General features: G+C 39.8%; 1 protein-coding gene across 1 annotated transcript; it reads left to right on the top strand.

Annotated features, from left to right (window-relative positions):
* The first annotated feature begins 3,329 nt into the window (after positions 1-3,329).
* nos2a (nitric oxide synthase 2a, inducible) lies at positions 3,330-16,124 on the top strand. Its single transcript, XM_051111196.1, has 26 exons — positions 3,330-3,372; positions 3,542-3,605; positions 3,692-3,805; positions 3,965-4,113; positions 4,948-5,110; positions 5,190-5,281; positions 6,064-6,205; positions 6,378-6,517; positions 7,039-7,213; positions 7,298-7,399; positions 7,665-7,859; positions 7,964-8,046; positions 8,147-8,291; positions 8,385-8,489; positions 8,938-8,987; positions 9,083-9,257; positions 9,342-9,462; positions 9,549-9,627; positions 12,782-12,972; positions 13,059-13,225; positions 13,329-13,539; positions 13,653-13,740; positions 14,499-14,620; positions 14,788-14,936; positions 15,188-15,382; positions 15,480-16,124. Exons 2-26 carry the CDS (start codon positions 3,546-3,548, stop codon positions 15,516-15,518), a joined length of 3,252 nt encoding a protein of 1,083 aa, XP_050967153.1. The 5' UTR covers positions 3,330-3,372; positions 3,542-3,545; the 3' UTR covers positions 15,519-16,124.
* Positions 16,125-16,515: the final 391 nt, after the last annotated feature.

Here is a 16,515-nt window from a genome sequence, read left to right as displayed (position 1 = left end):
TATTAAATTATTTGTGTTTGGGACGCTGTGAGCACGGAGACTGTAGTGTACACTGTACGTTTCAAAATGTTTAGCTTAAATGTTTAATATGAATAAACAGTGCTCATAAATGGCAGTTGAGATAGTATTTTCAAGTGAAATAAGCTGAGGCTTGGACCCGGAGACAGCATTCATTGGACACATTACTTCATCACTTAACAAGCGAACAGGGAAATAACGAGAAGAATAAAAACATGCAGTAAGTGGTAAAACTGTTTGCCAGTGTGTTCATAATTAAGATAATACACTAAAGCGGTTGTTTTCAAACCTCTCCATGAAGCACCCGCAGCACTGTACATTTTGTATGTCTCCCTATATTTGACACACCCACTTCAGGTCTTGCAGTCTCCACTAATGAGGTGATGAGTTGAATCAGGTGTGATAGATGAGGGAGACATACAAAATGTGCAGGGCTGGGGGTACTCCAGGACAGGTTTGAGAACCACTGCACTAAAGTAATATGGTAAGACAGACCAATTTGCAAATATCAAGCAGCAAAATGAGCTGTTTTGTACAGCTAACAATAACTGGGTGTGGATTAGATCGAAAGCCAGACCCATAAAATTTACAAATTGCTGCGCCCGCTATTACAGGAAAAGTTATATAAAAATGACATGCTTACATAAATGCAAACACATTAAAAAATGTAAATTATTCCCAAGTAATCTTTATCTTGAGGGTATAGTTTATTTAAAAATGAAAATTCTGTCATTATTAGCTTACATCTTTTCAAACCTGTGTGATTTTTGTGGAACATGGAACAAGATATTTTGACAAATGTTTTGAACAATGGAAGTCAATGTTTGCCAAAATGGTTTGGTTTCCAAAATTCTTCAAAATACTTTCTTTTTCTGTTCTGAAGAAGAAACAAAGTCATACATCTTTGGAACAACATGAGGCTTAGCAACCAATGACAAAAAATTTTCTTCTTTAGGACAAAAGGAAAGGCGTGGCATCTGTAATATACTAGGTTTCCTGAAAGGCCATTGAGTTTACAGTAATACATAGTACATTAGAGATATTTCACTGCTTATGATCTGCATTCTACAGTCATGTTACCAGCATTTGTAGTGGTTGCTCTATAGTATCATAAACTGGCCAACATATTTTTTTTTTTTTTTTCACTTAAACAAACTTCCTTCATAAAACAAATATCTTTATGGGGCATCTCATACAAGGAAATTGTCTTTCCTTGAAAGGCTTACATAAATGGTTCTTTTATATAAGGCTACCTTTCTATAAATAACCATTCTAACCCTTTCACAAGCTTGTTATTCACATACGTTTCTGAAAACAATGTTTCTTCGCATCTCACAATATCAGGCATTAACAATCCCTGATCTCTGTTTTGGTTATTTTCAGTTTACTACACACTTAAATAAACAATGAAGTAAACAGAACAGACAAACTGGTTAAATATGACACACGTTAGCCATTTTTGCATGCCATGCTTTGCAATATATCAATGAGCCATTTCAATAGATGATCAGCATCAGTGTGTTTAAAACATACAATTACTAGACCATTCTGGAAGATTAAGACACAAATAAGTAAGAAAATGATCATTTAGGTCACATCACATTCATTTTTTATGGAATTCTACGAGTAATTCCACACATACATTTATTTACAGCTATCCATCATAATGTTAAATGTAGAATACACAAATAATATACTGGGCATGAGTCAGCTGTTTAATTATATGGTTTTACCAAGGTAGCATTGCTTTCAGCAGTGATATTTCAGCTATTTAGCATGACAACCCACAGTGACATAACAACATTTATTCTGGACACTTAAACACTTACTGGGGCATGTGGCAAACAGAAATATGCCATGGCTTTGCAATTTACCTTACAAAGCCTATTGTTTCGAGGTTAAAATTTCCTGTGAAACACACCTTTGTCAGGTATCACAGATGTAAATCTAGGATGTCAGAGAATAATCGCTTAACGCTGTCTGAAATCATCAGGTGACATTATCTGATCATTGTCTTTTTTGTGCATATAAGAATTCTACAGTCCATTTCATAAGCATAAATAAAGAGGTCATGCCTTTTCACAGAATTGCTTTTCAAATGCATCTACTATTAATACAACTGGAATGGACATGTTCATTTAAAGATTTCTCGTCTTGCATGATCAGGAATGCAGTGGGACAAAAGCCAATCTGAGGTTATAGACAGGAAGCTCTAAGAGTGTAGATCAACAAATAAGAATGCGGAAACATTATTTGATCTGTCAGGCAGTAGCAATTTGATGAGCAGACATCAGTTATCTTTTGAAAACTGGAAACCGCATTGTGAAGCTCATGACATATGCAGCATACTGTATCTTACATGGTTTCTGTAATTATAGCTCACAGTGCCCCTAAAAACAATGTGCTGCAGGCGTTGTACACTGTAAAAAATTAAAAACACAATTTGCTAAGTCAGCTTAAAATAATTTGTTACCCTGCTGCCTTAAAATTTTAAGTTCAGTCAACTAAAAAAAAGTTTAGTCAACTTGAAATGTTAAGTTGTACTAAGAAACAACTTAGATATTTGTGTTTGCTAAACTTAACAGATGGGTAAGTAACCCAGCTTCCTTAAAATTTTAATTTGAGTTGATTCAACTCAAATATCTAAGTTGTCACTTAGTATAATTTAACATTTCAAGTTGAATAAACTTTTTTGAGTTGACTGAAGTTTAAGGCAGCCAGGTTACAAATTATTTTAAGTTGACTCAACAAATTGTTTTTTACAGTGTACATCACCTTTTACGATTAGGTCTAATCTGTTAAATATCTAATATGCTTATTTTCCAGTGAAAAAAAAAAGTTTTCTGTTGTCTAAAATGATGGAAATCTGTGGCAAAATCATATAGTTAATAAGTATTGTTCTTTTCAAAGTATTGTCCTTTTCAAACTTTTCTACCGTGTTTTAATACTAGCATAGTAAAATTTAAGTGCACCGCAGATGGTACAGTAGAATGCTAACAGGTTAAAAAAGAACAAAGGTATAATTAAGCTAGTTGCTTAGGCTAGCTAATGTAGTGTATCACTGAGGAAAAAGGAAAAGAATTTTATTTAAATGATAATGCTTACAATGAAGGAACTTTTCAGCATTGTGTGGTCCTTTCCTTTCAGCATCAAGGAATGCAGTTACAGGTGCTTTTGGTTGACATGGATTCCATTAAAGCTCACACCCAGCAGTCATGAGAAACAATGATCCGCCCAGGGCATCATTAACTAGACTATATAAAAGGATGTTAAAAACAAATGACCAGGATATGAACCAGAGTGACACTGCTGTTTAGGTAGCCTACTGAGACAGAAATTGTACACTTGAAAAAGGTAAATACTCTTTTGCATTATTCTAGATTGTTTTATTTATTTATTGCTTTCATCATGTCTTTCCTCTTTATCTTATTTACACTGCATCATTTTTGATGTCAGTTTATAGAAACGCTGTAATTGAAAATCGTACAGTAAATTTGGCTGCAATAATATTTTTTATTTTTAGCAGGATGGGAAAACAAGCCCAAACTACAACCATTTTAAAGGACAGCTCTACTGTGCACACCAAGGTTAGTAATCAATCTTATATTTTGCTATTTATTAGATATTTATTGTGTACTTCAGTTTGATAAACAGATTTATTCTTTAACTCCAGCCGGCAGTGGAAAGGTCAGTTGAACGACCACTTCGATGTCCATTTGCTGTTGCCTTGCGAAACTACAAGGATGGTTCGACCCACCAGGATACGCTGCATCACAAAGCAGTTAAGGTATCTGGAAATTGTAATCGAAATAACTACGTTTGTAACAGTTTTGTATTGATGAGAACAATATGTGAATGTTACAATATCAACTAGAAATTAAGATGTTTCTGGCTACTTCTAGAGCTAAAGTTTGCTTCAAATAAATTTTAATTTCCCCCTCTTCAGAATACACCCTGCAATTCAAAAACTTGTGAAGGCTCCATCATGAATCCTAAAACTCTGATACGTGGACAACCCAAAGTCAAATCTTCCTCAGATGACATCCTCACCCAGGCAGTGGATTTTGTTGACCAGTACTACAATTCACTCAAAATGTAGGAGCATTGTACAAAATATAGATGATTTTAATGGCAATAGTATTCTAATAAAGTAATGAATGATATTATAGGTCAGACTTAAAATGCTAAATTTAACATATTAGTCTGACTAAAAACGGTTAAACACTCTTGATAGGCTTATGTCATCACGCATGCGTATTATAAGATTAAAAAATTCTGTGGATGGAGAGGTGGATTTCCTATAAACTGCATCTAATTTTTTATGAGAGTTTTGTTATGGTTTCATAACAAATAAGAATGCGGAAACATTATTTGATCTGTCAGGCAGTAGCAATTTGTTGAGCAGACATCAGTTATCTTTTGAAAACTGGAAACCGCATTGTAAAGCTCATGACAGATGCAGCATACTGTATTTTACGTAACAGTTTCTGTTATTATAGCTCACAGTGCTCCCAAAAACAATGTGCTGCAGACATTGTACACTGAAAAAATAAAAAACACAATTTGCTAAGTCAGCTTAAAATAATTTGTTACACTGCTGCCTTAAAATTTTAAGTTCAGTCAACTAAAATAAGTTTAGTCAACTTGAAATGTTAAGTTGTACTAAGAAACAACTTAGATATTTGTGTTTGCTAAACTTAACAGATGGGTAAGTAACCCAGCTGCCTTAAAATTTTAAGTTGATTCAACTCAAATATCTAAGTTGTCACTTAGTATAATTTAACATTTCAAGTTAAAGAAACTTTTTTGAGTTGACTGAAGTTAAAATTCATTCATCTTGTAAATTCATTCATCTTGAAAAATAGGGATGGGAATGTTACACTTGGTTTGCTTTTCAAGGTGAATAACTTATTCATACCTTCTGCGCAGCCCCAATCCAACGGAGCACAAGGCTCGGATTGACAGGGTCACACTGGAGATCACCCTGACTGGTTCCTACACACTCACTACAGATGAGCTCACTTTTGGGGCCAAACAGGCTTGGAGAAACGCGCCGAGGTGCATTGGCAGGATCCAATGGGCCAATTTACAGGTTTGATATTTTTCGTGCAGATTATGGCTAGCACTTCAACATCAGTAGGCGTTTATAATAACACAAGTCTCTTCCACAGCTTTTCGACGAGCGTCAGTGCAAGACCGCAAAGGACATGTTTCATGCCTTGTGTACTCATATTAAGTATGCCACCAATGGAGGGAACATGAGGTAAGTTGAATTAATTGCAATAGTCATTAGCAGTTCTATGACTAGTAGCCTCTGTTATTGTGTGTCCGATTTGTCGCGGCAAAAAGTCTTAAAGGAACAAAGTACAAAAGAATAAACAAATAAAAAAACAAATTAAAAACAAATTTCTAACATTTCCAGAACATTTCAGAGATTTTTAAAAGACAACATTACAGAAATGTCGAAAAGGGAAGAAAAAAAAACTACATATGTTAATTGCAGCCATTGTTTATTAGATGTATGTTACTAATCCGTTTTTGGGCAGCTGGTAATATTAAACCATAAATAGCGATCTCGCCAGTCCTCAGCAAACAATCAGTTCAAGTTAGCAGTCTAACCGGTGCAGTTTTAGGAAACATGTTAATGTACGACAGGTACATTAACAAATAAATACGTTTTAGGTAATTTCACGTATTAATTTAGTCATTTTGTTTATAAATAAATAAATTGCGGTTATTTTAAAGATGAATTAAACAACTCAAAACAACACATGACTTAAAACTTATAATGTGCTATGAAAGCTACAAAAATCTATCAATGTATAATTAGTTCAAATTGTAGAATTTATATATTTAACTACTGGAAAGACTATTTTGTATAACTAAGACAATTAAACATCAAAGAATTTTGGCGAGCTAAATATATGCTTTATGTGGTACCATCAATATTAACTCCTTTTATCCAAGTCAAATGTACCATTTAATATGACAGAATGCCTTTGATTTTAATTGAGAACTTTTAAATTTTGCTTTTGGTTTTTCCAGGTCTGCCATCACTGTGTTTCCTCAAAGAACAGACGGAGATCATGATTTCCGTGTGTGGAATGGTCAGCTTATAAAGTACGCTGGCTATCAGATGGAGGATGGCAGTGTAATTGGGGACCCAGCGAGTGTGGAGTTTACACAGGTAACCAAAACAAAAGCCATGTCCACTGTTTTACACAATGTCTTACCTTTTTAAATAATAAAAATAAATAAATAAATAAAATAAATTGTATCTGCCAACCAAATCTTTGCTTTTATTAAGAAATATTCATATGATAACTGGTGGAATTTCTTTATTTGTACTATTTTTATAGATGTGTATTCAGCTGGGATGGAAACCAAAGTATGGTCGCTTTGATGTGCTTCCACTGGTCCTGCAGGCGAATGGAGAAGACCCTGAAGTTTTCGATGTTCCTCCAGAACTGATCCTGGAGGTCCCAATAGAGCACCCAGAGTAAGTGATTTGGATAATTTTTTTGAGGTAACATGATTTTTGTAAAGCTATATCCCAGAGGTTTTAGAAAAAAATATGTTTATGACCTGATTGGTGCTATTGGAATTTCTCAGTTTCTTCTTCTCTATAATGAATCACATTTTTGAGGGACTAAACATGCTCAAAACTCATGAAACTGCGCACGCACCAAAGTGGTGAAGATTTACATCTGATATGGGTTTCAGAAGTGGGTGTGTCAAAATGGCTTAGTGCAAACTGTAAAATTTCAACAAAGTGCCCCTCGAGCTACATCTCACACACATGTATGAAATTCGGTAGACACATGTAACACACCAATACCTACAAAAAAGTCCTCAGGTTTGAAGTCCGAAACCCAACAGGAAGACTGTTATTTACAATTTTGCTGTATTTAAACAAACTCCTCCTAGAGGTTTACACAGATCAACTCCAAATTCATTCAGTGTAATCTAAAGCCCTTTGTGTCTCTAATCAGACTTGTGTTATGCTCTGCTTTTGTTCAGGTATGAATGGTTCAAAGATCTAAACCTCAAGTGGTATGCAATTCCTGCAGTGGCCAACATGCTTTTGGAAATCGGTGGTCTGGAATTCACAGCATGTCCTTTCAATGGCTGGTACATGGGTACAGAGATTGGAGTGAGGGACTTCTGTGACGTCCAGCGCTACAATGTTTTGGAGGTAGTTCTGATTCACTGTCTTATGACAATAGCTTAGCACATCCTGATACTTTTGATACTGATGTTTTGCTTATATGTCCTGTAGCGCGTTGGCCAGCTAATGGGTTTAGAGACACGCAAGCTGTCTTCACTGTGGAAAGACCAGGCACTCGTGGCTATCAATGTTGCAGTGATTCATAGCTACCAGGTAAGCCGTCCTTCAATTTTTATCCTGTTTTGTGCATAATATTGATATGCAATTGATTCAAGATCCTGCAATCTCACCGGTGGTGCTCAGATTCTTCTTTTCTTCTTCTCCAAAATGAATCACATTTTTGAGGGCCTAAACATGCTTGAAAATGCTTGAAACTTTGCACTCATGCCAGAAGTGGTGAAAATTTAAATCTGATATGGGTTTCAGAAGTGGGTGTAGCAAAATGGATTGATTGAAAAATGTTGTTATTGCTTTGCAGAAACACAAAGTCACCATCACAGACCACCATTCAGCAAGTGAGTCCTTCATGCAGCACTTGGAGACAGAAGTCCGTCTGCGTGGAGGCTGTCCAGCTGATTGGGTGTGGTTGGTCCCTCCCATGTCTGGCTCCCTCACCTCTGTGTACCATCAGGAGATGCTCAACTACATCCTTTCTCCCTTTTTCTATTACCAGGTATCAATCTTTAAAATCAATCATCAGACAGATAGCCTGTGTTTATAAAGAAAACTTTTAGATTAGCAGCGTAAATGTGGTGTAAATATATGTTGTTTTTTAAGGCTGATGCATGGCTAACACACAAGTGGAAAGATGAGAAGAAAGGACTTTGGAGGCGCAAGGTCAGCTTCCGGGGACTCATGAGGTACAGACCAGCAGCTTTGCCAAGCAAAACAACACTGTACTACATTCATGCCAACTATCATTGGCATTTACACAAAAATATTTGTGTTCTTTCTTTTTAGAGCGGTGTTTTTTTCTCAAATACTCATTAAAGCAGTCATGGCCAAGAGGGTGCGCTGCACTGTTCTCTATGCCACAGAAACAGGAAAATCACTGACATTTGCCAAAAAACTCAACAACATGCTCAACCGTGCCTTTGAATCCAGGGTAAGAAATGCTGTTTTTAAAAAATGATTTTCAAATATTGGAATAATGCCAGATCAGTGCGTGAACAACATTTATTCTTGTTTCCTAATATAGCTGGTATGCATGGAGGACTATGATTTCACTGAGCTTGAGACAGAGAGCCTTCTGATGGTGGTCACCAGTACCTTCGGCAATGGAGAAAGCCCAGGAAATGGAGTGGTATGGGGATAATATTGCTAATAGTTATATATAATATATGAATATATAAAATCAATACTCTACCATTCAAAAGTTTGGGGCTGCTAAGATTTTTTTTTCAGTAAGATTTTTGAAATCTCTTATGCTCAGCAAGGTTGCATTTATTTAATAAAAAATACAGTAAAATCCGTAATATTGTGAATTATTATTATTACAGTTTAAAATAACGGTTTTAATACATTTAAAAATGTAATTCCTGTGATGCAAATTCTTCAAAAATCATTCTAATATGCTGACTTGGTGCTAAAGAAACGTTATTATTGACAACATTTTTTAACATTTTAAAATTTTTTACTGACCCTAAACATTTGAACAGTAGTGTGTAAAATAATTTCCAGAGGAATTCAAATTGATTTTGTTTCATTGCAAATTCTACACTTTTTTTACATTAATATTTTCTTTCCCTCAGACCTTCAGGAAGCAGCTTTTCAGCTTGCAAAGCCTGAAAAACACTTTTAGGTCTGTAGCCTATAGCACTGCAAAGATTTTCACTATCATCACCTGTAAATATGCATTTGTAGCACAGAAGCCCTGACTTGCTCTTTTCACTACAGGTACGGTGTGTTTGGCCTTGGCTCACGTGTGTACCCACAATTCTGTGCCTTTGCCCATGCTGTGGATGACAAGCTAGCTGAGCTGGGGGCCAAACGTCTGACTGCCACAGGGGAGGGAGATGAACTTAATGGGCAGGACGAGGCTTTCTCTGCCTGGGCATGCACTGCTTTTAAGGTTGGTGAGGATTCAATAATTACCCTGGTGCTTGGATAATATCTACTACTACTATTAATGACACATCTGTGTTTTTATTTCAAGGATGCGTGTGAGGCGTTTTCCATTAAAACACAGCTAAAAGCTGTTGAGCAACAGTTGGACGACTGGGACCCACAGAGATACAGAGTGCAGCATGACAGTTGCACCCTGGAGCGAGTTACAGGTACACTTATCAAAATCCTAATAATTCAGTCGACAATCACAAAGTTTCAACATGATTTTACAGTATTTATATGCATGTGTTCACAGCACTGTCTGCTCTCCACTCTAAAACTGTGTTTCCTATGACGCTGAAAAGAAGGCAGAAACTGCAAAGCGCTCAGTCAAGGTTTGATTCTGCAACTTGTCATGTGCCTGGTCTTTGTCTTCTGTATTCGTGTTTAAGGACTTTTATTTTGTAGTTTTTGTGTCTTATTGTTCCCTGCTTCCCTGTACCTCTGTTCCCTTGTTTGTTGCCATGGATCTTCATTGAACCACACCCACTCCCTCATCAGTTACCCCGGTTACCAATTAGATCATTACCTCACCCTGTGTATAAATAGTCCTTGTCTTTCCCCTGTATTTGGTCAGTTGTTTAATGTCTGTGATGGTTGCTCCCTGTTCTTGCCTGGATTCTAAGGGTTCCCCGTTCTGGATAATTTGTTGTTTTCTTTGGATGTACAATAAACTCTTGCACATAGATCCTCGTCTCATCTCCGCTTCGTTACAGAACAACTGACCAACTATGGATCTAGCAGGAGTTTATCGCGACCCTCTGAGCACTCTTTGCTCAATTTTTCAAAACGGCCGACCGATCGAATATTATGTGGAGGAGTTCCTTTATTACAGCCAGCTAGTGCCTGGAGATGACACCAAAATAAAGGACTGTTTCTGGAGTGGACTCGATCCAGAGGTTAGTTTAAACTTACCGGATGAGGACCCCAGCTGGACCCTGTCACAGTATATAGACTTTGTTTTGCTGTTCTGTGAATCCCCTTTTTCTGTTAAGGAAGTAGAGAGGGTAATTCACAGCATGGTCGCCACTCCTGAGTCTCCTTGCAAGATGGCCGCCAGCCCAGACCCACTGCACAAGATGGCCGCCACGCCAGAGCCTGTCGCAAAGATGGCCGCCACGCCAGAGCCTGTCGATGGCAAAAGATGGCCGCCACGCCAGAGCCTGTCGCAAAGATGGCCGCCACGCCAGAGCCTGTCGCAAAGATGGCCGCCACGCCAGAGCCTGTCGCAAAGATGGCCGCCACGCCAGAGCCTGTCGCAAAGATGGCCGCCACGCCAGAGCCAGTCGCAAAGATGGCCGCCACGCCAGAGCCAGTCGCAAAGATGGCCGCCACGCCAGAGCCTGTCGCAAAGATGGCCGCCACGCCAGAGCCTGTCGCAAAGATGGCCGCCACGCCAGAGCCTGTCGCAAAGATGGCCGCCACGCCAGAGCCTGTCGCAAAGATGGCCGCCACGCCAGAGCCTGTCGCAAAGATGGCCGCCACGCCAGAGCCTGTCGCAAAGATGGCCGCCACGCCAAAGCCAGTCCACAAGATGGTCGCTGTCTCCAAGTCACGCCACATGATGACCCACGTGTTGGACTCACCCCTAATGGCTGTACGGACAGCTAAGATGGCGCTCCCTCTTGTTGCGGCAGCTACCCCTGATTCAAGTCAAGCTACAGGGCCGAGTCAAGCTACAGCAGCTGTTCCCCACGAGTCAAGCCAAGTCAATGTTGTTCCCGAGTCAAGCCATGTTGTTCCCGAGTCAAGCCATGTTGTTCCCGAGTCAAGCCATGTTGTTCCCGAGTCAAGCCACGTTACAGCAGATCTTCACAAGCCAAGTGACGTTATCGCTGCTGCTCTTCCCTTAATGGCAGTGGCCATGTGGTGTGTGTGGGCTACACACTGTGCTCCTGAGGTCACGCCTGTTCACAGGTCAGCCTCTGAGCTCTCGTCTGATCACAAGCCTGCACCAGAGCTCTCGTCTGGTCTCAAGTCTGCCCCAGAGGCCCCGTCTGGTCTCAAGTCTGCTCCAGAGGCCTTCCCCGTCGGAGAAGCTGCGCCAATGCCTCCAGAGGTGTCGGCGCCAGCCGTAGAACCTCTTACGGAGGGGGCGTTAACCACCAAACTCTCTGCTTCTCCCTTTTCCCTGTCTACATCCTCTGTCACTGTTCTCCCCAGGTCCCAGTCGATGACGCAGCCTCCTGTTCCGCCCGGGAGGGCTGCTCCGCCTCCTGTTCCGCCCGGAGGGCTGCTCCGCCTCCTGTTCCGCCCGGAGGGCTGCTCCGCCTCCTGTTCCGCCCGGAGGGCTGCTCCGCTTCCTGTTCCGCCCGGAGGGCTGCTCCGCTTCCTGTTCCGCCCGGAGGGCTGCTCCGCTTCCTGTTCCGCCCGGGAGGGCTGCTCCGCCTCCTGTTCCGCCCGGAGGGTTGCTCCGCCTCCTGTTCCGCCCTGGAGGGCTGCTGCGCCTTCTCCCTCTATTCTGTCTGCCTCCTCTGTCCCTGCTCTCCCCAGGTCCCAGAGCGTGATGCAGATTCCTGTTCCGCCCCGCAGGGCTGCTCCGCCTCCTGCTCCGCCTCCTGCTCCGCCTCCTGTTCCGCCTCCTGTTCCGCCTGGGAGGGCTGTTGTGCCTCCGGCTCTGCCCTTGGGGGCTCTAGTGTCGCTGGCTCTGCCTCCGGCTCCGACCTGGAGGGCTGTAGCGCCGTCTGTTCTGCCTCCGGCTCCGCCCTGGAGGGCTCTAGTGCCACCTGTTCTGCCTCCGGCTCCGCCCTGGAGGGGCGCCACCTGCTCTGCCTCCGGCTCCGCCCTGGAGGGCTCCTGAGCCTCCTGCTCCGCCCTGCTGGGTACCGCCTGCTCCGCCGTGGAGGTCTTCTCTCATGATCTGGTGGTCCTCAGCTCCTCCCATCTGGCCGACTCCACCCTGGCCTCTTGCTCTGCTTCAGTCCCTTGTTTATCTCCCCTTACATGGACCTGGCCCTCCATCCCTTCCCCAGTTCTGCCTGAGCTCCTCCCCTTCCTGGACTGGTATTTCTGTTTGGAGCGTCTGGAAGCCACTCTTTTGAGGGGGGGTTATGTCATGTGCCTGGTCTTTGTCTTCTGTATTCGTGTTTAAGGACTTTTATTTTGTAGTTTTTGTGTCTTATTGTTCCCTGCTTCCCTGTACCTCTGTTCCCTTGTTTGTTGCCATGGATCTTCATTGAACCACACCCACTCCCTCATCAGTTACCCCGGTTACCAATTAGATCATTACCTCACCCTGTGTATAAATAGTCCTTGTCTTTCCCCTGTATTTGGTCAGTTGTTTAATGTCTGTGATGGTTGCTCCCTGTTCTTGCCTGGATTCTAAGGGTTCCCCGTTCTGGATAATTTGTTGTTTTCTTTGGATGTACAATAAACTCTTGCACATAGATCCTCGTCTCATCTCCGCTTCGTTACACAACTTCACTACCTTACAAACTTGTAAATGTTTTTAACAGTGCTGTTTTTTTAACTCGTCTATTCCTTTTACAGTCGTTCTACCATCTTGGTTGAGTTGAAGACAGATGGAAACACAGATGCCTTGAACTTTGCTCCTGGAGATCATGTGGGGATTTTTCCAGAAAATTCTCCAGAGCTGGTGGACAGTATTTTGAAGCATCTTCCAGATGCCCCTCCTCTTAACCAGAGCTTTCACCTGGAGTCCCTTTCAGAGTCTAGCCAAGGTAACTATCACTATTGACAGTTATAATGCACTGTATAGAAGTATATCCAAGCTTATTTCATGGATCTTTTCTGTGGTGTCTTTTAGAGGAAAAGAAATGGCAGGCAGATGAACGTATCCCTGCTTGCACGCTGACCCAGGCTCTTACATACTTCATTGATGTCACAACTCCACCTTCGCAAAGCCTGCTGCGCAAACTCTCTAAGGTGGCGGGTCAAGAAGAGGATCGCAAACGACTCGAAGCACTTGCATCGGTAATTGCATTGCACCTGTCCTTTATAAGAACACTTATTTATATTCTTGTACACATTTTTCCAGTGGATGGGTTTACAGCATTCCTCCATTTAATTTCCATAGGATTTCCAGGAATACTCTACATGGAAAGATTTCTACAGACCCACCTTCTTGGAGGTGCTCGAAGAATTTAAATCTCTGAAGGTCCCTGCCGCCTTCCTTCTCAGCCAGCTTCCTCTGATGAAGCCCCGTCTGTACTCGGTCAGCTCCTCATTGGACCGTCATCCGAATGAACTACACCTCACTCTATCTGTGGTGGAGTACCACACCCAGGGTATGACACTAAATATATAACAAACATACAAAACAAAGACATTAGACGGTTATATAATTAAAAGCCATGGTTCACCATATATGAGGATAATGCTCTGTTCTGTTTTATTGTAGATGGAAAGGGCCCAATGCATTTTGGAACCTGCAGCACATGGCTTAACACCATCAAAAGAGGACATACAATTCCCTGCTTTGTTCACCGGTACTGAAGCTGAATATGAAAATCTCATTGGGATAGTTCACCCAAAAATGAATTTTCTGTCATTAATTACTCACCCACGTCGTTCCAAACACGTTAGACCTTCGTTCATCTTCGGAACACAAATTAAGATATTTTTGATGACATCTGAAAGCTTCCTAACCCTGCATAAACAGCAGCACAACTGACACGTTCAAGGCCCAGAAATGTAGTAAGGACATTGTTAAAATAGTCCATGTGACTTCAGTGATTCAACCTTAATATTATAAAAGCTACGAGACTATTTTTGTGCGCAAAGAAAACACAAATAACAACTTAATTCAACAATTTCTTCTACTCCGTACCAGTCTTCAACGTGCATTCTCATAGCTTCATAAAATTAAGGTTGAACCACCGATGTCACATGGACTATTTTATCAATGTCCTCACCAGAGGTTGCGTTAACCGAAAATTCTTTGTCATTGACGGAATTTTTTGGACAATGTTAGGAGTCTAGCGCAACCTCTGGTCCTTACTACCTTTTTGGGTTTTGAACGTGATCGTTGTGTTGCTGTCTATGCAGGGTCAGAAAGCTTTTAGATTTCATCAAAAATATGATAAATAACCCAAACTGTGTTCCAAAGATTAACAAAGGCATGAGGGTGAGTAATTAATTAATTAAGAGAATTTTCATTTCTGGGTGAACTATCCCTTTAAATACTCATAAATGCATTTTAGTATTGTGTATTCTATATTTTAATGACACTATTTCACTATTTCAGCTCGGGTGGATTCCATCTCCCAGAAGACCCCAGCACTCCAGTTATTCTGATAGGAGCTGGCAGTGGTATTGCTCCCTTCCGCAGCTTCTGGCAACAGCGTGTCCATGACGTGAAAATGACAGGTAATCTATGCAATGTCATTTAATTGTTAAGTTCAGATACAAGAGCTTTTGATAATGTCTTAAAATACAGTGAGGTTTTACCTGCATTTTTTTTTAACTAGCTTTAGTTCTTGTTTCTCCTGTCAAAGTTTTTGTCCTAAATAGTTTCTTAACTGACTCATTTCTAGGTCTGCAAATTAGTCCTATGACACTGCTATTTGGGTGTCGTGATTCACAAACAGACCATCTGTATAAAGTAGAAACACTGAAGTTGAGACTTGATGGCATTCTGGGAAATGTCCATACAGCTTACTCTCGCCAGCCTGGCAAACAAAAGGTACGTCTCAAAAGTTCTGTTCATGCTTTTCTATACTAGAAATAATACAGACGCATTTATACAGAGATCTAGGGCTGCAGAACCTTCAGCGATTCCTCCATTCTCTTCGAGTATATTCGTGCATTCCACATATTAAACTGATTTAAAAATCATAATAAAGCATAATGCTGTTAAAAATTCACAAATTCATGACAGATTACTCTATTATGTGTCTTCAGTCTGTAACTGTAAGCTTGTGTTGTTTGGAGCAGATGTACGTGCAGGATGTCTTGAGGGAGCATCTGTCTGAAAAAGCCATAGAGATTCTACACAAGAACGCAGGTCATCTGTACATCTGCGGTGGCATGAACATGGCCCGAGATGTCACGTCCGCTTTGCAAGACATCCTGGCAAGTAAAATAGGCATGACCATCACAGAAGCAGGAGAATATTTGGAGAGATTGAAGGTGAGCTCTCAACATGCATTTAGATTCGTTGTTTTATTTATATGAACTGCCGTGTGACCAGTGAACTCATGTCATCATCTTTTTTTTTTTTTGACAGTCCGAGAAAAGATACCATGAAGACATTTTTGGAGCCTAATGGCCTGATCTACCACATCATGTAAAGAAAAATCAATTTCACAAGAAGTTACATTTAACTATTTGTGATTCAAATGTGTTTTTTACTATTTTTATTCTTGAGCCATTTTAAACTTATGTATATATTTTCTTTATATCAGTATTGATCTGATTTTAAATGCTCTATTTTAAGAGGAAAATGTATGGCTTTAGTTTATTGAGCGCACTTCTTTTGTTTATATTTCATTTCTGAAAGATGCTTCTGACATTTTCTAATGTCTTCTATGTAGTATATGACTTGAGATATGCAAACGTAATTGTTCTATGCAATAAGTAACCAGCATTTGATAACTATATTTTATTAATGATCATTCTTACATCATTTTTAGTGAAATTTGATTTACGTCAACACATAAATTAAATATACATGAAATGTATGTGTATGCGTAATTGTTGAGGGGGTACAATTAAATGTAATTAAAGTGCAATAAGTAACCAGCATTTGATAACTATAATTTATTAATGATCATTTTTTAGATAATTTTTATTTAAATTTTATTAAGGTCAACACGTAAAATAAATGTACATGAAATGTATGTGTATGTGTAATTGTTGGGGAGTGCAATTAAATGTAATTAAAGTGCAAATGTGATGTGATTAATGCCACAATGAAACATAATAAAACATAAATAGCAAAACAAAACAAAAATCTTGCTTTTTCGTTACTTTATCCTGATTTAATGCAAGTTATTTATTTAAATTTATTTATATGAACATAACTTGTGGTGTACCACAAGGATCGGTCTTAGGTCCAAAACGGTTTATAATGTGTATTAATGATATGTGTAAAGTAACAAATATATAAAAATGTATTTTTTTTGCAGATGATACAAATATTTTCTGTTCCGGTGATAACTTACAACAGCTTTTGAAGGTGATAACAATAGAAATGAATAAATTAAAACACTGACTTGATGTAAATAAATTGCCATTAAATATAAGTAAAATAAAGATTATGT

Source organism: Labeo rohita, chromosome 5 (genome assembly GCF_022985175.1).
Source record: "Labeo rohita strain BAU-BD-2019 chromosome 5, IGBB_LRoh.1.0, whole genome shotgun sequence".
NCBI classification, from domain to species: domain Eukaryota; kingdom Metazoa; phylum Chordata; class Actinopteri; order Cypriniformes; family Cyprinidae; genus Labeo; species Labeo rohita.
The sequence above is the reverse complement of the archived record's forward strand: the minus strand, read 5'-3'. Positions and strand labels throughout refer to the sequence as shown.

Excerpts from the sequence above, each read along its gene's own strand:
- nos2a (XM_051111196.1), top strand. The coding sequence starts at position 3,546 with ATGGGAAAACAAGCCCAAACTACAACCATTTTAAAGGACAGCTCTACT. Across the intron at positions 14,937-15,187 it reads GCCAGCCTGGCAAACAAAAG|ATGTACGTGCAGGATGTCTT; the intron begins GTACGTCTCAAA and ends TGTTTGGAGCAG. Across the intron at positions 15,383-15,479 it reads AATATTTGGAGAGATTGAAG|TCCGAGAAAAGATACCATGA; the intron begins GTGAGCTCTCAA and ends TTTTTTTGACAG.